Source organism: Saccostrea echinata, unplaced genomic scaffold (assembly GCF_033153115.1).
Source record: "Saccostrea echinata isolate AGI-Se365-2 ecotype Australia unplaced genomic scaffold, CSIRO_AGI_Sech_v1 ptg000057l, whole genome shotgun sequence".
NCBI classification, from domain to species: domain Eukaryota; kingdom Metazoa; phylum Mollusca; class Bivalvia; order Ostreida; family Ostreidae; genus Saccostrea; species Saccostrea echinata.
Genome location: NW_026889806.1, coordinates 8,372,270 through 8,396,695, shown reverse-complemented (window position 1 = coordinate 8,396,695; position 24,426 = coordinate 8,372,270). Strand labels below are relative to the sequence as shown.

The 24,426-nt window shown below is 33.4% G+C and overlaps 1 protein-coding gene across 2 annotated transcripts; it reads right to left on the bottom strand.

Moving 5' to 3' along the window:
* Positions 1–4,093: 4,093 nt before the first annotated feature.
* On the bottom strand, positions 4,094–24,002 carry LOC133174332 (heat shock 70 kDa protein 12A-like). Of its 2 annotated transcripts, XM_061309438.1 has the most exons (5): positions 10,002–10,048; positions 6,634–6,962; positions 6,244–6,462; positions 5,959–6,118; positions 4,097–5,332 (listed from the first exon to the last, which is right to left on the bottom strand). In XM_061309438.1, the coding sequence occupies exons 2-5, from the start codon at positions 6,931–6,933 to the stop codon at positions 4,278–4,280; spliced, it is 1,734 nt and encodes a 577-aa protein (XP_061165422.1). In that variant the 5' UTR covers positions 6,934–6,962; positions 10,002–10,048; the 3' UTR covers positions 4,097–4,277. The 2 variants fall into 2 exon arrangements, with proteins under 2 accessions (XP_061165423.1, XP_061165422.1); XM_061309439.1 differs by lacking the exons at positions 6,634–6,962; positions 10,002–10,048 and adding an exon at positions 23,715–24,002 and having other exon boundaries at positions 4,094–5,332.
* Positions 24,003–24,426: the final 424 nt, after the last annotated feature.

Here is a 24,426-nt window from a genome sequence, read left to right as displayed (position 1 = left end):
TTAAATGTCATTACTAACATAAATTGATCCCTCCCTTTGAATTGTTTTTTTAAGCACACTCCTTTACTCTCACTTAAGGATGACGTTTACTCAGATGACAAAAAATTCCACTGATAAGAACGAAAAACCACCTATTGCACATTGAACACTTATGATTCTTGTGTTAAATTTCAATTTCAAATAACTAGGTCAATGACCTACTTTTCATGCTAGTGGCCCCTGAGTATTTCTCGGAAAATACCTCAATTTTTCATACTATGACCAGTTTTTTCTTTACTCACAAAATATTACAAGCAACAAAACTCTTTCAATAATGAAATATAATAGGAATGGAACAGCGTTGCTTCATATAAATAAACGATTAGAGTTTGGGCCATAAACTTATTTATTATTACAGCCCGAATTTCCTCCGTCAGATTTCTATTTTTTCCCATTTTTAATCTAATATTACAAAAATCTGAATGATAAGAACTCTAAATTATTTATAGCCTCAGTTTACATTTGTTGACCTTATTCTAATAGTATTAATATTATATGATGTCAATGATCAAATTATTGAGATATGTTGTCTGGAATGGTTTTTGTTCATATTTTTGAATTTCTTTATTTCATGGCATTCAATTATTTGAAATAATTCATGAGCTTTAACACACATAATATTTGCAAAATTATGTTTAAAATTACATGTAACCTTTACTTTGTAATTAATATTGCAAGAAATAAAACTTTATGACAAAAATGAAAAATTAAAAATTTATTCCGAATTTCCTCTGCATTACCATATATTGACGTTTTTTCTTGCATAATTTCTTCAAATAATAAAATATTAAATCTTTAAATTGATATTGAGTTAAAACTTGGTTATTTTATCCATTTAGAACAATTTTTGATTTAACATATTGTACTTTACAAAATTTCCTTTCTGTCTTCTGAAACCTGAGTAAAGGTCATCCTTAAGGGGATGAAGGACACATGGTCACATGACTCTGTTTAACTACGTCATAGTCTCCGTTTATATAAGTGCAAAATGTGTAAAGCATCAGTTCTTGTATAATTGTTTGACAATTTTTTTAACTTTAATTACCATCTTATATAAAAAAAAATTAAAAAGTTTTAACATTCTTGTAAACATCAAAAAATTATGAAAAAGATTGATCCACGCCTCTGTTTCCCTAAACTGCGCGTCTAACAAGTCGGTGACGTCATACACGATGTGTTAGTACAGCAAGATCATACTCGGTGAACACAGGGGCGGTATTATTATGTAAAAACAGGTCATAATCAGTATATGATGAAATATTTTGAGAAACGGGGAACACGAAAATTATTTTTGCATGGCTGATGACGGAAATCTTATGTAGACCTATATCTTACTTCGCTTATTTAGCTTACATGTAGCGTCATAGTTGTTTTTTCCCGTACTCGAGAAATGTAACATGACACGTTTTTGTCATGCTTATGTCATCTTTAACGATGTCCTGTGCAATATTGAGGTCAGCTTCACCATTCCAAATTTTTACAGATAATCAATAATTTGAAGGATTTGCATTTCAACGTAAATTAAAAATTATCGAATGATAGAATTTTTTTGTAAATTACGTTTTTTATTGTTTAAGTTGTCTTAAAAAGTGTGTAATTTTCCCTATCCAGATGCATTGTGATAGACAAAACTTCCTTTTTCGAATTTTAAATCCTAGTTATACTCTGAAATATTTTAAAAGATACATGTCCACTTTGATATTTTTTATATATGCTTAAAAAATCCCATTATGGACAGAGTAATGAGCCCGGGAACATGAAGAATTAAAACTCCACTTAGATACTGTAGGGCATAGTATTTGTCAATCAGTATCTCCAAAATAAGGTGAGAAACCTAATGCTATAACTGCTTTAAGACACGTGGGACATACTTAATTAGAAATATACAAAATATGAAAAAAATTGAATGACAAGTATTTTTTCAGCTCAAGGTCCTTCTCCTCCTTAAACTAATTTTCACTCCTACACAATGTCTTATAAATATATTTTTGCTTTCCGTTGATTATTATATGGTGGCATATTTCTGCCTCCTACATGCAAGATAAATCTACATACTTTAGTTGCATCTTAACATAGTTTATCTTGCATGTAGGGGACATGCAGAAATATGCCATAATATGAGATTGTTGATACATGTATTGTTATATTCTGCAGACAGAAAGAATATGATTTTGAAGTACAAAGACAAATTGCCGCTCAATTGTTTGAATGATTAAAATGAGCAAAATGTCGCAAAGGAAATTAAATTTAAGGAATCTGACAGCAGACACCATACTGATTACTCACTTACACATTGTTAATACACAGGACCCTATTTTACCAAAGAACTTACGACTAAGTCCAAAATATGATTTGCAAATAATGGTTTCTTCTTCGGTTAATATGAAAATATTTTTGATCTCTTAAAAAAAACTGAAAAAGATTAATTTATGCAGACAATTTGTAACAGATTCAGTTATTTTGGAAGATTTCACAATCACCTAAAATTTTTGGTCTTAGTTATAAGTTCTAAATAGTAAGACATGCCCCATGATTTTACTGTTTGTTATAAAAGTTTTCTTCATGTGAAATAAAGTATACTGATTAATGTTGATTTTACTATTTTCGAAAACTGATCACATCCTCTTTTTTTAACATTCTTGATTTTTTTACATACGAGGGGTGATCAAAAAGTTCGCGAACTATCTCTATATTTACAAAACCACAATTCAGATCAGAATGAAATTTGGCACACATATAGTCATACACATATTTTATAAATAACATATGTTAAATAATGTTTTGCTCCGTGTTTGTGACGTCACAATGTGAAAATGACGTCAATATGTAGGTCACTTGTGACAAAAAATGGTTGACTCAGTCGTACTCGAGCAACGAACGGCTGTAAAGTTTAACGTATATCTTGGAAATTCCTTTGCAGTAGAATATGATAATTTGTACAAGGTTTATGAAGACAATAGACTTACCAGAAGTTCAATCATTAATTGGATTGATTGTTTAAGTAAAGACAGGGAGACGGTTAAAAATGATGTTTGTTCTGTTGCCCAGCGAAAGCAAGCCGGGGAAAAGATGGTCCTTAGTTGAACAATTTGTTATGAAACATCGTCAAGTAACAATTAGAAAAATGGTTGTATATATTAGCAATAATATAATTATTAAATCTCTGAAATATCGTTTACTTTAGACTTTAAACATATGAGATATGATAAAAAGAAGGCGCCCATACTGTATCCACATTGGGTAAACGACTCTCCCGAGACAGAGGACTCGGGTTGTGATGGGTCACCATACTAATTGTGGGAAGGGGTATCCTTATCCACCCATCCTATTGCCGAGATGTGGCCATTTCTGACAGATGGACTGTTTTTGTTATAAAAAATAACTTGCATGGTAAGAAATATAAGACTCGGAAAAATCTTTTAGCTTCTTTGAACAGACTGCTTCGGAGCATGTCACGTGACTGCCTGGATCACGTGATTCGCGCATGGGCAGAACAATTGCAGATGTGCATTAAAATCAGAGAGGACTACTTTAAAAAATAATAAACACTGAAACTTCACATTTTATTTCTTTTAAAGAAGTAATTCAATTAGTTCGCGAACTTTTTGATCACCCCTCGTAAATATCTGATTTAAGCCCTAGACGTGGATGCTAAACGGGTGAAAAAATTGGAAAAGCCTTCTATATTTACTTTTAAATCTACATGTAGGAATGTTTATATATTTAAATCTAATACAGAAACCTGCGCAAACTGACTTCTGTCGACAATGCACGCCACTCTGATAAAAGAAAATCAATTCAAGATAGACATGTTTTTGTTTCGTCTTCAATTTAGAACAGCAAGTTATAATATTATATCAATATTTGTCGATCGAAAAGTGTTAAATAGTAATTGTAACATGTACTTGTCATTTTCAAAATTGGAATCAATTCTCTACATTAAATTCCTCAAGTTTCAATTTTTTTTTATTGCAGAAACAAGTCCATACATCATAATGTATATCACAATTACAAATTAATTAGAATATCTGAATAAAAATAATCATGCACGAGACGTTAAATGGTTAGTAAAAATGGACACCTCATGAACTTGCAAAGAAAGTGGGACTTCGTGGGCTTCTATTGTCAAAATAACGCTATTCTTCACCAAACAGCACATTTTCAACTCATTGAACTGCTACAAAAATGAACCAGTTGGTCAGTAGAATGAATATCTTAAACGACAAGAAAATGGTTCTTTAGAAATTTGTATCCAGATAAAGTGCAGAAGACGTTCCAGATTTTCTATGGCTCAATCTAGCCTCAATTTCAGTGTGACTGAATGACAACTGAACACGGGTTTTACTCCCGACTTCTAATTCTGGACTGCATATTTCCAGTTCTCCAATCTTAAAACAACCTTCATCCGTTACATATTTTGGATCAGGATTCCGTGAAGCATACAACTGTATCTTTGCCATGGATTCATGTGAGACACGATATTTTTTATTTGTCTGATATTCTCCAACGGTGATTAATTCACCAATTTCCACGTGTTTACTAAAGAGATCTTGGCAGAACACCTTGCCATTTTCTTCCACTTTCTTTTTTGCATCATGTTCTCCTTCTTTAAACAGCTTTTTACATTTGGCACCATATGTATATCTGCTTCGTCTTTGCTTTATCAACCAAGGATCATGACCAAATATCACTGCCCCCTTTAAAACGGACCATTCTGCTTCCTCAGGGACTAGTACGTGTTTGTCTGGAAATTCTATTAAAATTGTTCTGATTAGAATAGAACAATTTGCAAAACCTCCAACCATTATTATTGTATCTATGTCTTGTCCTGTGCTCATTGGGAACATATTCCTCAAATGGTCACAAATTGAATTTATTGATTCTTCAAAGAAAGAACAGCTAGTGTCATGATCCATTCTTAATTTACCACTGCTAAACATGAACTCGATTGTTCTACCGTCTCTCAGAGTAGCACTTTTCACAGAAGAAAGATCTGCATGGTGAATTTTTTTATACTGATCTAGAATTTCGGCTGGGATGGTTATCGTCATTTTCCTTCTATGCGTGCTCAAACTTCGCTTTGCTGTTTCAATGTTTCTTTCAAGTTCTAGAATATCTAGCTGATGGTTTTGTCTTAGTTCAGACATGGTCAGACTTCCTAATACATCTTCAAAGAATTGCATAATGCGGTCGTTTACCTTGGTTCCTCCCCAATCACCACCCGAAGACTGGAACAACTCTTTCACACTCCCATCTTCTAGAACTTCATGAGTTGTTATGTCAATCGTTCCTCCTGAAATAGATACAGGAAATATATGCATCTATTATTAATCAGCATTTAGCGACCATAAAGGTTGTTATGATTAATTTATTTGCAAAAAACAATCTAATCTTGTTTCGTATTTTGTCTCACATTGTTTATGCTAATTGGTAGACCATTGTTTTTAAACTATCTTCTCTATTTACCAGATCAAAACAGAAGGCTAACGATGGGTGTGATCGGTCGACAGGGGACTCTTATTACTCATCTGATACTACCTCTGATGTTTTCGGGGATGAAACATATGGAGATAACGAACAGTATTCAAGCTCAAAAAGTCCATTAAACATTACAAAATAGGTGCAGAGCAAACACGGACCTCCAAAACATCAGAGGTGGGATCAGGTGCCATGGAGAAGTGAGCATCTGTGTTTTTGTTCTGTTCATATTTTGTTTTGTTAACTGGATTGATGAGATTGACCACTATTCCTTATCTTTTTTTTTTTTTTTTTTTTTTTTTTTGATATGTTGAATAAATTTCATGAACTTTTTTCATAAAGCTCTACCGAAATGTGGCTGAAATATTGCCGACTCGGCGTTAAACAATAATAATCAATCAATCATAAAGCTCTACATATTTTATTCACACATGTACAAACCTCCAGAATCGACAATGATGTAACTTGATCCAGGTGAGAAGGTTCTATAATTGTCTCCAACTTCTCCTAATTTCTTTTTCTCTAAAGGTAAATGTTTCAGACATATAGCTGCCGCTTCTGGCTCAAGTGCTATGGTGAGCATCTCAGATTCTATTCCTGCCTGGAAAAAAGTTGCAATATGTATAATACAAGTATATATAATGTGTGTCTAAGACTGCAATATGTCATGTATTTGAAGAACTACAACATTCAATTTCTTTGCATTACCACAAACAAAACCCATACCATAATGGCAGCTTTCCTTATGAAGGACTTTGCCGGTTGAGACCAGATGGCGGGAACAGTAATAACCCATTTAACATCTTTTTCTGTGGTGTAACAGACCTGTTTTATAATTTCTTTGATCAGCTGCTCCGATAGATACTTGATGGAGGCAGAAAATACTTTAATGGCAGGCATTTTCTTTCCGTTATCTGCAACCAGTTCTAAACTATCCAATACAGTCTGCAACATAAATGCATCGTAATGGTAATATTCTGCATTAAGTATTATGTAGAACTCCTGATTTGAAAGCATAAAACTTATATATTAGATGAAGATTTAAAAAGTAAAGTGACAGATTATCTTTCTCAAATTTTATGGGACCTTGTCAAAGAGAATAAGTTAAATACTAACTTGCTGTTCATAGAGTGACATTTTAAATCTTTTGAAGAGACTCCAATTTTCTGCCAAACCATCCAACAATAAATCAGTGTATCTGTCTTCTGCTTCATAACCAAAACTAGCAAATTCCTCGTTCTGGTCGAAGAGAATGACTGTAGGAGTTTTATAGGTGACAATAGCTCCGTGCCAGGTCTTTATCCAGACATCAGTAGGATCTTTAATGAAGGAATCCCTGGAGGAGAAGGCCACACCAGAAAACGTGGTTCCTAAGTCAATGGCGGCGACAAACAGATAAGAAAGACCTTCCCCCATTTTGTATTCAAATGTTAATGAGTTTGTACCTGAATTTCAATTAAGTGAGTTAAAATATGAAGAAAAAAATCAATCAGATTGCTCATTTTATATCTAGAGTAATAATGATACAGGTAAAACTATTTTTGATTTTACCGTATTATATATGATGCTTTTCCATATCTATGAGATTGTAGCAAGCTGTATCACTTTAAGATTTAACATCGATGTTATCTGATATAAGAAAGTCAAAGTGAATTTTGTCGTTTCTAAACTTTTTTTTTATCATGACACAAAAGTCAACCTATATTTGCCCATGTTCTTTAGGCTTATGGCCACATCTTGAGTCGCCCGCGTGGCGCAGTTGTTAGAACCTATATTTGTCCATGTTCATTAGGTTTATGGCCACATCTAGAGTCGCCCGCTTGGCGCTGTGGTTAGAGCGTTCGCTCTAGAGTCGCGGAGTTAGGAGTTGATCCTGACGTCGCGGGTTCGAATCCCACTGTTGGACGTGGAGACCGGTCCTTCGGATGAGACTGTTTATAAACCGAGATGCCGGGTCGCAGTAGGTGCGAAAAAGATCCCTCACTGCTCAATAGCCCTAAGTGCCCAGTATAGATCAAATTTGCAGCTCTCCACCGGCAAGTGGTGGTGTCTCCATATAAGTGAAAAAATTCTCGAGAGGAACATTTAACTATAAACAAACAAACAAAGCCACATCTAGTATGAAAAATATCACAAAACTTATTCCCCGCTTTCTTAGAGCTTTCTTAGAGCAATTTGGTTTGCCTGTCTCATGTTATTGTCTGTTTGGAACAATTTAGAATCTTTATATAATCTCTTTAAGTTCTTAAGCTCTTGAATCAAAAGTTTAGTCCTCTATGTTTCAAACAAGAACCTTACGAATTCCAAGGTAAGAAATTTATACATATATATTACATAATTTGATGTCAATTAAGAAACGTACATGTAACTTCTCTTAGATTTTGTAACGAACTTAAGGCACCGGCTCCCCATATCTAGAAAGTCCCCATTAATTTTGAGGCCAAAAGGAGAAAGGTCAAGGTCAATTCTTCCTTTCCTCTCCATCTTCATTATAAGATTATTACACCCACTTTTTCTGTCATTAAGCAGGGACATAAATTCCGAAATAAGCTTGTTTTCCTCCTTAAAATGCTCGGTTGGTTAGAAAACGTTATATTTCTAAAACAGAGTAAATAGAAATGGCTATTTCTAGAAGATTTTAATACGCTTGACATGAACACAACTTTTTACTTCAGAGATAACCTGATACATCTTTGTAATAAGATCATATGATTATGACTTCACTTGCCTTTTTTCTTTTTTACTCCACACTAAAATCTTAAGAGCAGTGAAGGAGAAACCTCAGAAGAATTGAACAACAATATATTCGCAAATTGGAGTAAATCAGATGTGAATACTTAAAATCTTCAAAGAACTTTAAAAAAAATTGAAATCACAAAATTTTACAAAAATTAGGATCAAAAATTTTAAACACATTATACAATCATTCTCCACAATAAATTAAAGTCCAGGCTTTTTGACAACGTAGACAGTTCCTTTTTCGATGAATATGAAATTTGTAAATTTATTTATTGTCATTGGTCATTTGCAAAATTATTTTATTAAAAAAATTCTGATTGTACACACAAGTACTCTTAAGTTATTATAAAAAAGATGCTTGGGTTTCTGATTGACAATATCTAAATAGTTTTTCGAAACCAGGTCTTCCAACAATCTGTCGGAATTTCCATGGGTACCATTTGCGCTTCGTTATAAGAAGATCTATTTTTGTATTCATATAAAACACAATTTATTCAAAATTTAGACATGAGAAGAAGAGGAAAACGTTTGTTAACATTCTATCTATCGATCGATCGACAACGAATTATCAATTAATAATAGTTTATTCTATTCATACGTCGACTCGATATATCCCAGTGTACTTGAAATAAAAGATACCACGAAGTCTGACACATCTGTTTAGTATTTGGATTTTTTTTTACTAGAAAAAGACTTAATGGTAACCTAAAAACAAAACTTTATGACAAACGTAATGATTTCAACTTTTCTTTTTATGATTTATAAAACAAAACAAGCTATAGCTATTGATAAACAAGTTGATAACATAAGGATATCAACAGGCTCATTTAGAGTCAACATTTTGCAAGTTATATGGTCGATGCGGTTGCCTAGCTTGTCGGAGGATCGATGCAATCTATCGTTGTGTCGAATGCTGACTGGTATTTATCATACTAATTGTTAGGCTATCATTTACACACTGATTTGTTTAGGGATTTTCCGTCTGCCCGATCATGACAAGGAGCACTCAGTGGATGTGACCGGTCGGCAGGGGATGCTTACTCCTCCATGGCACCTGATCCCATCTCTGGTATTTTTAGAGGTCCGTGTTTGCACTGCTCCCGCATTGTATTTTTTCCATGAAGTTTTGAGCTTGATTACTGTTTATTATCTCCATATCTATTGTATATGTATGGCGTGTTAGATACTGGTGTTTCATATAAAAAGAAACTTTTTTCAGGGCTGTCATTTAAAAGAAAAACCACTTTGTTTACATATAAATAAAAAAGGCAGGTTTTTGTTAATGTAACAAGAATAATGATATCCCATTCTGTAAAAAAAAATGCTCGGCTTATAATAAAGTTACACACAGATACGGTATTTCTTTGCCGAAAACCCTGCCCGAATTTAATTGATATGAAATCCATATTTTTCCTCGATAGAGAAACTATTATATTTCTATGGTTTGTTATCATAACATAAGCCAAATATGTACACCTCCTAAAGTTATTGTTTTCACAAATGTTTTCCATCTGAATGAAAAGCTTTAAAAACGTATTTTTTATATGAATGGCCTCCCATATATTTTTAAAAATTGTATGGGCATAGTAGAGGAATTTTAAGGTCAAAAGTGCTCAAAATACCTTCAAACAAGTGTTATGTTTAAATAAATGTTGGTGGATGGATTTACAAAAGCGTAAAATAATATTTAAGATAGGTATAACTTATTTAAGATAGGTATAGGGAGATTAATTATGGATACTTACTGTATCTAAATTTAAGCCACCATCGTAATTTGCACAATAGGCATAGATTTACACTTGAACGCGGAAGGTCAACGTCAAGCTTTATGACAATCATGTGTACGCTACTCATACAAAAAAAAATGAAGAAGTCTGAAATCCCGGCTACATTTAAAGCTTGCGAATCATCTACAATCCGTTAAACAAGACTTATTATTGTGTACACTACTTTGTCTTTATTTTAAACGAAAAATTTGCAAAATTCTTTTCTACAGTAGTCATTTGACACATGTATATTACATACTTCTTATTGAACAAAGTAAAAAACGTGTTCAATTTTCTTAAGTCAAATGCAGAAATGTTATGAATAGATTTTTATGATAATTTCGACTCAAATACTTTCATAACTTTTTCTCAGAAAGATGTTCTCACCTGGTACCATAAAACCTCAGTTTATCATTAACTGCAGTAAAAGAAAGAACACTTAAAACAAACCTTTGGTTAATTGTATCAAAACTACTCACATGCATTTTCCTGATTTTTTCACAAACATATTCTATATTTATAAAATACGTCCTTTTTTCAAGTAAATTTTTTTCAAGAAAACCTTGTAAAATTATGTCCTCTTTGTGCTTGATCAGTGCAAATTTATTTTATTTAAATACGCAAACAGTTGGACATGTATGTATGATTGCATTTAATGTTTACTGAAAAATATCCTCAAGGTAAATGAAAATTTATCAGGTCAAGAAAAGAAAGGCCACAACGCTCATTTGGGTCACTATGGTTCTGCTACTTTTTTCAGCATATTTTACCCCTAAATATTCCTCCGGGAGTCATGATTTAAACAAACTTGAAACTACACCCTTCTCGCCCAGTGGCTCTTGGTCATGAGGAGACGATTTTAAAAGATCCCCCCCCCCATTATTTCTATATATAAAACTTTGATCGCCTATTGTGGCCCCATCCTACTCAAAGGTTATGAAATGAAGAAATTTTCCTCTATAATTATATTGATTGAGGCTTTCAGATAAGTTTAAACTGGCCTAGTGGTTCTTGTGAACAGGATTTTTAAAGATTACATTAAACTGTTCGTTATCTTCACCTTTTACATTGTTTAAAATTAGCCCAAGTTTGAGAATTTGTGAAGTTGAAAATGTGAAAAGTTTACAGACTGTCGAACTATGGATAAAATGTTCTAAAAAAAGTTTACTTGAGCATCAGCTCGGATAACCTAAAATGACTCAGAAAATATGCATTAAAACAGTTGTAAATATGGACTTTTTACGTGCTTTAATAAGTCTCATTTACGTAAATACGAAATGACAACATATCGTATAGAAAAAATGGAAAGAAAAAATATCTTGGTGCAGACTATTTTTGAAATGACTTAAACAAGAAGTGTCAGCTATCATCATCCTTTTCTTCTCTATCTGGTTTAGGTTTAAAAGCTCCAAAAATCTCAGACCACTCATGCTCAAACAGCTCGCTGTACATTTCCCCCCGTCTGGCAGGGTGGTGTGTGTCAGTTCTGCAATGTTTTGATTGCTCAGTTACATACCAGCAAGCAATCTCCAGTAGAATTAAACATCTTAAAAGCTTCAAACTTATCACTATTTTTATTCATAATGTATCCATTTATTAAAGGAAGATTTCCTCCAGAATTTCATCTTTATTTTTTATGAAATATATGGAGACAACGAACAGTATTCAAGCTCAAAAGTCCATTAAACAATACAAAATAGAAGCAGAGCAAACACGGACCTCTAAACATCTGAGGTGGGATCAGGTGCCATGGAGGAGTGAGCATCCTCTGCCGACCGGTCACACCCGCCTTGTGCTCCTTGTCATGATCGGGAAATAACGGAAAAATCCGTCGACAATTCAGTGTGTAAGTAATGGCCTATCAATTTGTATGAAAAAGTCAGTCAGCATTTGACTCAATGATAAAATGTAGCTCACCAGGATATATCGTATCGACATAAGAATGGAAATAGCTGTTGTTAATTGACAATACATCGTCGATATATCTAAATGTCGAGTTGAAGGCCACAGCAAGTGTTTTCTTCTTTTCACGTACAAGATTTTGGACAAATTCTGCTTCATATGAGTACAAAATTGTATGTATCCGTTTATCATCTGTGGAATGTCAAACAAACCTCATAAAAAGTTTTTTTTTATTTTCCTATTTTTCTCTTGTAATTCATTTAAAGCTTGAAGACGTTTTTGTAGGCTTATTGTTACTTTTTTGTCAATTAAGATCTTGCTCCAAGAGAAAATCATGTGACTGTGCATCAAGAAGCCAGATTTATCATTATAAATAGGTAGAAAGGTGGAAATGTTTATGTGATTATTGAATTTCATCTTACGTTTTACCACTACTCGAAGAGCTAGGTCCAACATTAACCATTTCTCCGCCAAAATACAGCGACCAAAGTCTCTCCAGACATCCTCAGGTTTTACTCCATATTTTTTCATGTCAATTGACAGCAGAAAGTTAGAGAGAGTTCTTTCTCTGAATTCTGGTGGAACATCGTCAGGTTTACGTAGAATGGACCCGGCCATATTAAATAAGTAATGTGAAGGAACATTTCAAGAAGAATTCATCACAATCACATTATATCAAACAGAGTTCAGTAAAATTAGTCTCCTTCAGGCCCGTAGGAACCAATTTCAGTTGGGGGGGGGGGGGCACAGCTATACATTTTCAGTTGAAGGGGCACTATCAACTACCAAAAATTCCTTGACAAGCAAAAAAAAAAAAAAAAAAAAAAAAAAAAAGAAAAAGAAAAAGGAAAAAAAAGGTCATCAGACGTTTTTATTGAGGGGGCACAAGTATATATTAGCTATCTTTTCTATAGTAAACTATATATCGGCGAAATTATTTTCTATAGTATACTACATATCGGAAAATTATTGGGGGGGGCGGCCCCTGTGCCCCCCCCCTCCCCCCGGTTCCTACGGCCATGTCCTTTAACTTTTTATTACACATGTGTTAAAAATTTCTTCTTTCTCTTACTGACAGTTAATATAATCAAATTATGAATATAAAAAAAATCAAAATTAATAAGCCAAAATGAAGACAAACTTAGTTATAAGTTTATTATAAGATAAATAATTCTCTTTTAGTATTTTTCAAGTTCTGCGATTCCGCTTAATCGGCTATAGAACAGTTGCCTTTTGGAAAATTTAACTGGTTTTGCAATCATTCAGTTGTTAATCAGAGATAACATCTAAAAACATTTGTAAATGGTAAAAAACTCCGTATATTTTTCTTAAATCTATATGCATTTATTAAGTACATCAAAATTGCCCTTACTTCGTCAGGAAAACTGGACCTCACGACACTGAGGTGTCTGTAATCAAACTCCACAGCTATCTTATTGTTTGTATTGTATTGATAAATATTAATTGCCATAAATCATTCATTGGTGCTAAGAATTTCACCTTGGTCTTCCTGCCTCAAAATCTCTGTCCCCTCTATTCAACACTTACTTAGTGAAGTATAGATGGACAGGCCTCTGTATGACCGTATAGATAAATAAATTTTGGTGCCTGACTATACATGGAGTTCAATGTCAACTCAGGAAAATGTTATCAAAGGAATTATTAATAATACAGAATATTTTTTTTTGATTATCTAAACTTTTAATTATATTATAACTACCATTATAACTACTAATATATTGTATCACCATATGTTTGTATGCATGTGTAAATTTTAATACAAGTGCAGAAATCAAATGCATCTTGTATTAAAAACTAAAATTATACAGCTAACAAAAAGGGGAGTGCTGCCAAAAAATTCCAATAATGTGCTACATTTAAAATTAAAGGAATAAATTTAAATTATTTTGAGGCCGTCATCAGGTGCTACACCTCAATTCTATACCATACCGTCACGACACCTCAGTCAGTAGAGCGCTCGCTCTGTGATCGGAAGGTCGTGTGTTCGAATCACGGCCGCGACTGACCTAAGTCGATAAAAATAGGTAGCAACTGTTTCTTCGCCAAGCTCTCGGCACTTTGGAGTAAAAGTTGTGGGTTTTTCGCTGAGAAGCCGAGGCCCCGTGTCACGGTAGACGTTGACACGATAAAGAACCCCTCACTGCTCAATGGCCCTAAGTGTCAAGTAAAGGACTAAATTTGAAGCCCTCATCGGTATATGGTGACGTCTCTATATGAGTGAAATATTCTTATACGGTAATATGTGGAAATGAAAGAAGGATGATTGTGCAATGTGTATAGATAAATGTATATTGTAAACTGGAATTTAATTGTATCTCAACTAATCTAAACTAACTAAAAGGGTTATGCATACATAATACGTCTAAATAGTATAGTAAAATAATACATAATCTAATACACCGTCACGATACCTCAGTCAGTAGAACGCTCGCTCCATGATCGGAAGGTCGTGTGTTCGAATCACGGCCGCGACTGACCTAAGCTGATAAAAAATAGGTAGAAACTGTTCCTTCGCCAGGCACTTGGCACTTTGAAGTGAAAGTTGCGGGTCCTTCGGATGAGACCTTAAAAACCGAGACCCCGTGTTACGGTAGGCGTTAGAACGATAAAGAACCCTCACTGCTCAATGGCCCTGAGTGCCAAGTAAAGGTCTAAATCTGAAGTCCTTCACCGGAATATGGTGATTTCGCTATATGAGTGAAAAAGTCCTAAACGGGACGTAAAACAGCACTCAATCAAGCAATCATAATATAATACACATAATTACAGTAAAGATAATAATGTGCAGGATTATAAGCACGATAAAAATGCTATACATGTAATGGTTATTAAATGTAATAGTATGTAATTACAGATTATAACGTATGCATATACACAATTTACGTTGTTTAATAAATACCATGTACAAATTGTATGTAATTGTTCTTTTAATGAGATTAACTGGATAAAGACTATGATAATATTTAGGGTATCATGTATATAGCTAGAATTACAAATAAAACCGACAAAAGTTTATTATAAGTGATATTCTAACTATTGTTATATCATTTCCATAATTTTAGCTACATGAAAATATTATGCCTTTTATCCATCCACTATGTATACCTACAAACTGATTGCTATGAATATGACATATGAAGATAACGAAAAAGTATTCAATCTCGAAAGTACTTACCAAAAAGAAAAGGAGGGAGGAGAATGAAGCGTAATGGAACAAAAGGAAACCCAAACGTGAACGTGAACAAAGATGGAATGATTGAGTTATCCAGAATTCCAGTTGCTATATACAGAGAAGACGTGCAGAAGGTGGGCCGTCCTACTCACGATTATTTATATGAAATATATGGAGAAAACGAACAGTATTCAAGCTCAAAAGTCCATTAAACAATACAAAATAGAAGCAGAGCAAACACGGACCTCCAAAACATAAAAGGTGGGATCAGGTGCCATGGAGGAGTGAGCATCACTGCCGACCGGTCACACCCGCCTTGTGCTCCTTGTCATGATCGGGAAATAACGGAAAAATCCGTCGACAATTCAGTGTGTAAATAATGGTCTAACAATTAGTATGATTCAATGATTAATTGTATTTGCTGACAAGGTCATCGTATCGACCATAGAACTTACGAAATGATGACTTTAAATGAGACTGCTGATATTCTTGTTTCATCCACTTGTTTGTCAATAACTTACCTCGTTTTAGAAATTGTACATAAGTAGAGCATGCTCTTGTGTATCGAATCAATTGAGAGATATATACCCCGTATGCAGGTGATGAAGGTATATTGCTGCATAAGTAATGGAAGTTGACGATTGAAAAGTTAAAGTCATCATGTTTATCATAAAGCTTGGTTGTTAGATTACCATTAACGTCTTTTTTCAAGTATAATATCCCAATATGAAACAGATGTGTCACACTCTGTGGTATCTTTCATCTCAAGCTCACGGGGATATATCGTATCGACATAAGAATGGAAATAACAATTGTTAATTGACAATACATCGTCGATATATCTAAAAGTCGAGTTGAAGGCCACAGCAAGTGTTTTCTTTTTTTCACGTATAAGATTTTGGACAAATTCTGCTTCATATGAATACAAAAAAGGTCTGCTAATAAGGGGGCGCAATTGGTACCCATGGGAATTCCAATAGATTGTTGGAAGACCTGGTCTCCAAAAACCACACAGATATTGTCAATCAGAAACTCAAGCATCTTTTAAATGTCAACTTCAGAGTACTTGTGTGTACAATCAGAATGTTTTTTAACAAAATAATTTTGCAAATGTCCAAAGACAAGGCAAGTGAATTTACGAGTTCCATTTTTATTGAAAAAACAGCAGTCAATGATATCAAAAAGCCTGAACTTTAATTTATTGGGGAATGGTTTGTGTATAAAGTTGAAAAATAGTAAGTTTTTAAGCTGTTGATTTTGGTAAAATCTTGTGATTTCAAATTTTCAAAAAGTTCCTTGGAATTTTTAAGTATCCACATCTGATTTACACCACTTCTCAAATACATTGTTGCACAGTACTCTCGAAGTTTCTCCTTTACTACTTTTAATATCTTCGTGAGGAATAAAGAAAGAGGCTTGGTTGAACATTTACTGGAACCCGCTATATATCTTTGTTTGTAAGGATTTTTATGAAGTTTCGGAATCCGATATAGATATGGAAATTCAAAATCATTTTCATTGTTTGGAATATTAAAGATATTCAAAGTAAGAATAAGAAGTAAGAATACTTTTTGGCTACCCAATTCACAATTAATTAATTAAAATAATTTAACTGGAGTGAAAATAAATAATTGTGAGTAGAACGGCCAACCATATATGAAAATATTCGTCATGTAACTTTGGCGCTACATTAAGAAGTGTCGGGTCAAAAAAAAAAAAAAAAAAAAAAAAAAAAAAAAAAAAAAAAAAAAAAAAAAACAAACAAACAAACAAACAAACAAATGTTACATTTTAATGAATTTATTAAAGTTTAAGAAATCACAAAAAGTTGAATCAAAGTATTTTTTTTTTTTGTCAAGAACATAATAATTGCATACGTGAAGAAATTAGTAAATATACGTACATAGACAAATACACAGGTAAAAATGTTTGATTACTGACATCTCTATTTGATTAAGTGTTTGATTGCATGTTTGATTTTTAAACATACTGTAGATTGGTCAAAATAATTGGTTGATTAATTATAATAAATATATGATAATACGTTGCATAGTATGTTTGATTAAATGTTTGATTTGACATATAATCAGTTTAAAAACAATAAAACGTACAGTATAAAACATAGTATTATACTATTAAAGCGAGCGCAGCGAGCGGCGTAAAGCGCCGTTCGTCACTGCGATCTCTTATAACAACGCCTGGACGAAGAGAAAATTCGGACTACTGCACATTCATTCAATAGATAGAATGTGTTTCCGCAGTAACTCTGGTCCCATAATGCATCGCTAATTTAAGCTACGTTATCGCAAGAATAACAACAAAGGTTAACAAAAATAATCTCGTCTTGATTTCATGGATGTAAATAGTAAGTAAAACATTCCTCATTAAAATCAGCACTGTTCAGGACTTACATACAACGCCATGTGATGTCAGAGTCTAGACGTACAAAATGTCACCTGAGATTTGAAGAGACGGGTCTAAATACAGTTTATAAACAATACACTGAAAAGATATCTGCGCTCGCCCTATATGTATAATGATATGTTTTTAAATACGTCAATTTAATTTAAGAAATATAAGTATATAAATTTAAGAGCTAATAAGACTAGCCCGGGAATACGTTGATCAGTGTTGTTCCTTTTATCTTAAAATTATACGAACACACCATACAGATGTGAACACATATGTACATGTATGTACTAGTATGGGTACTTGCAAGTAATACAGTGATAATCGTAATATTTAAACTTGAGTTTGTTTATTCCTTTTCATACATTTTTTATTATCATCTTCATTATTTATTATTATTTTTGAAACCTACTCGTAAAATTGTGATTAAGTAGTTGTATTTTCAATGTTAATTGTTTTGCATTTAAATAACTTTTCACGATGGTAATTAATTGACAACACTGTTTTCATGGTTTTATATATACATGTAGCACATGTACGTACAGAGTGAAGTTTTAATATTCAACTTAAAAATTAAGAAGAAAAATAAACATTTTTTTTTAAATATTTGAGGAACCTTTTGGCAATGTAAAAGGTAAAGACAACGAACAGTGATCGATCTCAAAAAATCCATAAACAATACAAATATGTAAAAAGGGCAAAAAACAAGAACCCCTAGAAAACCCTAGATATTCCAGAGGTGGGATCAGGTGCCTAGGAAGAGTTGGCATCCGAAGTAAAGACCTAACAATTATTATGAAACAAGTCAGCCAAAATACGACCCAGTTATATGTTATATTTGCTAAATAGGTCATAATAACGACCATAAAGTTTTCGAAATTCTGACTTTGAAATCCCTGTAACATCAACTTGTCAGTGAGTAGCCTGCCTCGCTTTAAAAATTGATCTTACTCAGAGCAAACTCTTGAGTAGCGAATAAGTTGGGAGACATAAAAAATATAAGCAGGCAAACAATACCAACAAATTCATTTATTATGATGTGGGTATCTAGCGTTTGTTTTTACCCGTTTACCTTGTGATTCGAAATACCAGGAAGTGCCCCGCAATATACTAAAAGGTGGTGCAAATCATAAGGAGAAAAGATGTTCATTCTCCTCATTTGCATATCAGCCATATTGGAGCTATAATAGCGACAGATTCCAGAAATGTTTATATAGAGAAAATACAAAAATTTGCAATTTTTATATATTAAACTATTCCGCCGATTGTTTGAATATTCTTTATATCTTCTACCGGAAATGACAGGAATGTTGATCCCAAAGTAAAAGCTGTGACTGTCTTTTTGATTTGAAAATTCGAGGCGACAGTAATTTGTTTTATTGAAGGAAAGAGCACAGGGTTGGTGTTTTTATCATTTTTGATGATAAAATGTAAGTGTTTATTGCAAGTTCACTGAGTTCTTCCGTCAATTAATATGGTGCAGGAGAAAGACTATTTTTATAAAATACAGATGATTTACCATTTCATGAAGAGTTACGATCGCCATTTTCATTTAAAAACGACAATTTCTTGCATGAATATGGCCTAATTACGACTAAAAAACTGACTGTGAGTTGTCAACTGACAACATATTTATAATATTTATAATAGTTACATGCATTCTGCTTATAAATAGAGGTTGAAAAAAACAGAAAAAAAAACATTTCAACTGTTATTGAAAATATTGATAAACTCGACCCGTAATGTAGATCTGATATTTCATAGAGATGGCAATATTTTTACACCAAACAACCCGATATAAACTTGTTTATCAAATCATTTGCAGATAAATTTGTAAAAAGTGATTCAGAATACACTAAATACACTAAATGACTGTACATGTAATAATGTTAAAAAAAAGTCCATTAAGAGGTCTCCAATGGGTTGCAAAGTAAGGAAAACCTATGCAAGAATTAAATATTAAATGTGGAGTATTTTGCTATATCATGCTGGACATATAAATAAAGTCATTTACGTAGCTGTATCTATATTTAGAGATACATCTTTGTGGGTATTTAAATGTCATTTTCGATGCAATAATAGTTTCTGCCACAACACCCTCTTTAGAGCAGAGCAATTACAGATCTCAAAAAACAAAGTGGGATCAGGTGTCATAGAGGAGTTATCATCCCCTATCCACAGGTCACACCCGCCGTGTGCTCATTGTCAGGATCAGACAAACGACAAAATATTGTAGACGATTCAGTGTGAAAAAAAATATACTGATAAAAGTTGAGTTTAATATTTTTGTAGATTGGTGAACATCTCTTTCTCGGGGTAACATTCTTGATTTATTTTTACATTTCTGATTTAGGTCCTGAGTGTGGATGCTAAACAGAAACAAACATGAAATATGGAGATAACGAACAGTATTCAAGGTCAAAGTCCATTAAAGCAATACAAATCGAGAGCAGAGGAAACACAGTCCTCCAAAATCAGAGGTGGGATCAGGTGCCATGGAGGAGTGAGCATCCCTACCGACCGGTCACACCCGCCGTGTGCTCCTTGTCATGATCGATAAAAAACGGGAAAATCCGTCGATAATTCAGTATGTAAATAATGGCCTAACAATTAGTATGAAAAACGTCAGTCAGCATATTACTTAATGATAGATTATATTTGCTGACAAGGTAATTGTATCGATAATAGAACTTGCGAAATGATGACTTTAAACGAGACTGTTGATATATAAACATCTATATCTACATGAATATTAAAGAAATAAAATGGTTTTCTTGGATGTTAGTATGGGAATTAAGCAAGCCACCTGTATAGATTTCTTGACCAGCGACTCTTCCACTTATGAAATATACAATGATATGCATATCAATAATACAATATTTAACTAACTTATTTATACAGATATAACTATTAACAATAAAATGTCTTTGTTTATAATATTGCAACTTTTACAGAAAAAAAAATTGCTTGTCAACATATTTATCTTGCATGTTAACATTATTATCTCGCATGTTGACATAAATAATTCACATGTTGACATAAGTGACATAAGTCACATTTTGAAATAAATGAGTCACATGTCGACATAAATAGACGGGTGTCAACATAATTATCTCACATGTTGACATAAATATATTGCATATTAACATAATTAACTAGCATGTTGACATAAATTAAATGCATGTCAACATAATTAAGTCGCACGTCTACATAATTATATCGTTGTCAGCATAATAAGGTAGCATCTTTGATGTCAGATACGGGCGTTGGTAGGTAAACTTACCCCTATTAAAACCACATTCTCTTGAAAGATATGTAACTTGCATGTCAACATAATCATCTTGTATTTAGACATATAAAATATCTTGCACGTTGACATACTTTTCTTGCATGTTGAAATAATTAAATTTTATTTTGCATATTGGAGGCAGAAATATGCCACCATAATAAATGATCTTGGTTTTCATACGAAATAAATTTGATGATATTCAGTGGATATAAATATCAAAATTAAATAGCAAAACCAGCGCAAGCTGACTTCTGTCGACAATACACACCCATTTGATATTTTTTAAATAATTCAATTCAAGATATGCATGTTTTTGTTTCGCATTTAAATTTTAACAAGGTAGAACAGCAAGTTACAATTTATATAAATGTTTATCGATCGAAATGGTTAAATAGTAATTGCAGCATGTCTCTTAATATACGTTTAATGTACCTGGTATTTTCAAGACTGGATCCGATTCCAGGAATTTATGGTAATGTAATAAATCTTCATTGGATTCCTTAAATTTAATTTTTTTTAATCACAGAAAGTAGTAGAGTGCTTGTATGAAAATAAACATACGTGAGACGTTAAATGGTCAGTAAAAAATGGACACTTTATGACCTTTCTAAGTAAGTGGGACTTCAGGTGCATCTACTCACAAAAAATGTTATTCTTCACCAAACAATACATTTTCAACTCGTTGAACTGCTACAAAAATGATCCAGTTGGTCAGAAGAGTGAATATCTTAGCGACAAGAATACGTTCCTTAGGAATCTATATCCAGATAAAGTGCAGAAGACGTTCCTGATTTTCTATGGCTCAATCTAGCCTCGATTTCAGTGTGACTGAAGGACAACTGAACTCGGGTTTTACTCCCGACTTCTAATTCTGGACTGAATATTTCCAGTTCTCCAATCTTGAAACAACCTTCATCCGTTACATATTTTGGATCAGGATTCCGTGAAGCAAACAACTGTATCTTTGCCATGGATTCATGTGACACACGATATTTTTTATTTGTTTGATATTCTCCAACTGTAATTAATTCACCGATTTCCACGTGTTTACTAAAGAGATCTTGGCAGAAAACCATACCATGTTCCTCCTCCTTTTTATTAGGATCATGTTCTCCTTCTTTAAACAGCTTTTTACATTTGGCACCGTGTGTATATCTGCTTCGCCTTTGCCTGATCAACCAAGGATCGTGGCCAAATATCACTGCTCCCCTTAACACGGCCCATTCTGCTTCCTCAGGGACAAGCAAATGTTTGTCTGGAAATTCAGTTAAAATTGTTCTGATGAGAATGGAACAATTTGCAAAACCTCCAACCATTATTATTGTGTCTATGTCGTTTTCTGCGTTCATTATGAAAATGTTCCTCAAATGGTCACATATTGAATTAATTGACGGTATAAAGAAAGAACAGCTACTTTCATGATCTAATCTCAATTTACCACTGGAAAACGTAAACTCCATTTTTTCCCATTTCGGAGAGTAACACTTTTCACAGAAGAAAGATCTGCATTGTCATGATTTTTCTTATACAGACCGAGAATTTCGGCTGGAATGATAATCGTCATTTTTCTGCTATGTGTTTTCAAACATCGCTTTGCTGTTTCAATGTTTCTTTCAAGTTCTAAAATGTCATGTTGATGGTTTTGTCTTAGTGCAGACATGGTCTGACTTCCCAATACATCTTCAAAGAATTCCATAATGCGGTCGTTTACCTTGGTTCCTCCCCAGTCACCACCCAAGGACTGGAACAATTCTTTCACACTCCCATCTTCCAGAACTTCATGAGTTGCGATGTCAATTGTTCCTCCTGAAAAATATACAGGAAATAAATATCTAATAATAGTCAGCATCTAGCAACTAAAGAGATCGTTATAATGACTTTTGCGAAAGAAAAAAACTATCGTTGGGTCGTACTTTGACTAACAGGTTTCATACCAATTCTTAGGTCATTGATTTTAAGCCAATGCTGACTTCGAGTTTCTCCGTTTACCAGATCAATATACGGAAGACTCACGATGAGTATGATCGAACGACATGGGATATCTAGTCCTCTTAGCTACGTGATCCCACTTCTGGTGTCCGTGTTTTGTTTTATTCACAATTCGTATTGTTTAGAGTTTGTTTAGAGTTTTTTGAAAGTGACCACTGTTCATTATCTTAACTTTTTTTCATATGATGAATAAACATGACATTGTTTTATAAAATTTTTCATATTTTGTTCACACGTGTACAAACCTCCATCATCGACAATAATGTAACTTGATCCAGGTGAAAAGGTTCTGAAATTGTCCCCAACTTCTTCTAACTTCTTTCTCTCTAATGGTAGATATTTGAGGCATATGGCTGTAGCTTCTGGTTCAAGTGCTATAGTAAGCATTTCAGATTCTATTCCTGCCTGAACAATGTTGAAACCTTAACCATAATTTCTACATAAAAGCTTTAAAAAAAACCTGCAATATATCTTGTATTCGAAGAACATAGATGCTCAATTTCAAACTCATACCATAATGGCAGCTTTCCTGATGAAGGACTTTGCCGGTTGAGACCAGATGGCGGGAACAGTAATAACCCACTTGACATCTTTCTCTGTGGTGTATGACACATGTACCTGCTTTTTAATTACTTTGATCAGCTGCTCGCTTAAATACTTGATGGATGCAGAAAATACTGTAATGGCAGGCATTTTCTTTCCGTTATCTGCAACTAATTCCAAACTATCCAATATTGTCTGCAACATAAATGCATCACAATGCTAATTAATATTCTGCACAACATACACGTAGTATTGCTGATTTGAGAACATAAAAACATAATACAAAGATTTCATTAGTGATTTGAAACTGACAGAGAAAAGCTTCAACAAATTGTCGGTTACTTTTTCAAAAAGGATAAATACTAACTTGCTGCTCATAGAGTGACATTTTAAATCTTCCGAAGAGATTCCAGTTTTCTGCCATACCATCTAACAATAATTCAGTGTATCTGTCCTCGGCTTCATAACCAAAACTGGCAAAATCCTCGTTCAGGTCAAAGAGAATGACCGTGGGAGTTTTATAGGTGACAATATCTCCCTGCCATGTTTTTAACCAGACATTAGTGGGATCTTTAGTGAAGGCATCCCTGGAGGAGAAAGCTACACCAGAATGCGTGGTTCCTAAATCGATGGCGGCGACAAACAGATATGAAAGGCCCTCTTCCATTCTGTATTTTACTGTCTATGAGTTTGCAGAAGATTTTCAATTAAATGAGTAAATATACAAAAAAATATCAGATTGCTCGTTTTATATGGATTTGATGTAAAATTATTTTAAATTTTCCTTACATTATTATTTGTTTGCTACTATATGTGATGCCTTTCCATATCTATGAGATTGTAGTAGCATGCGGTTTTGTTTCATGATTCAATATTGCTAAATATCTGATGAATATGTTACAGTTGAGATTAAGACTTTTCTGCATTTTTTTTTTTATTAATCACGAGACATTTCTAAGGTTATTGCCTTTACTAAGCTTTTTAGCCTATATCATTTCAGATTCTCCACACATCTTATGGAAAAATTTTCAAAGTTGTGTTGAAGCTAATTATCCCCCACTTACTTACAGCGGAGGACA

Coding starts and splice junctions, on each gene's coding strand:
- LOC133174332 (XM_061309438.1), bottom strand. CDS start 6,933: ATGGGGGAAGGTCTTTCTTATCTGTTTGTCGCCGCCATTGACTTAGGA. Junction 6,119..6,243: donor TAAGGAAAGCTGCCATTATG/GTATGGGTTTTG, acceptor ACTTTTTTCCAG/GCAGGAATAGAATCTGAGAT. Junction 5,333..5,958: donor CATCATTGTCGATTCTGGAG/GTTTGTACATGT, acceptor TATCTATTTCAG/GAGGAACGATTGACATAACA.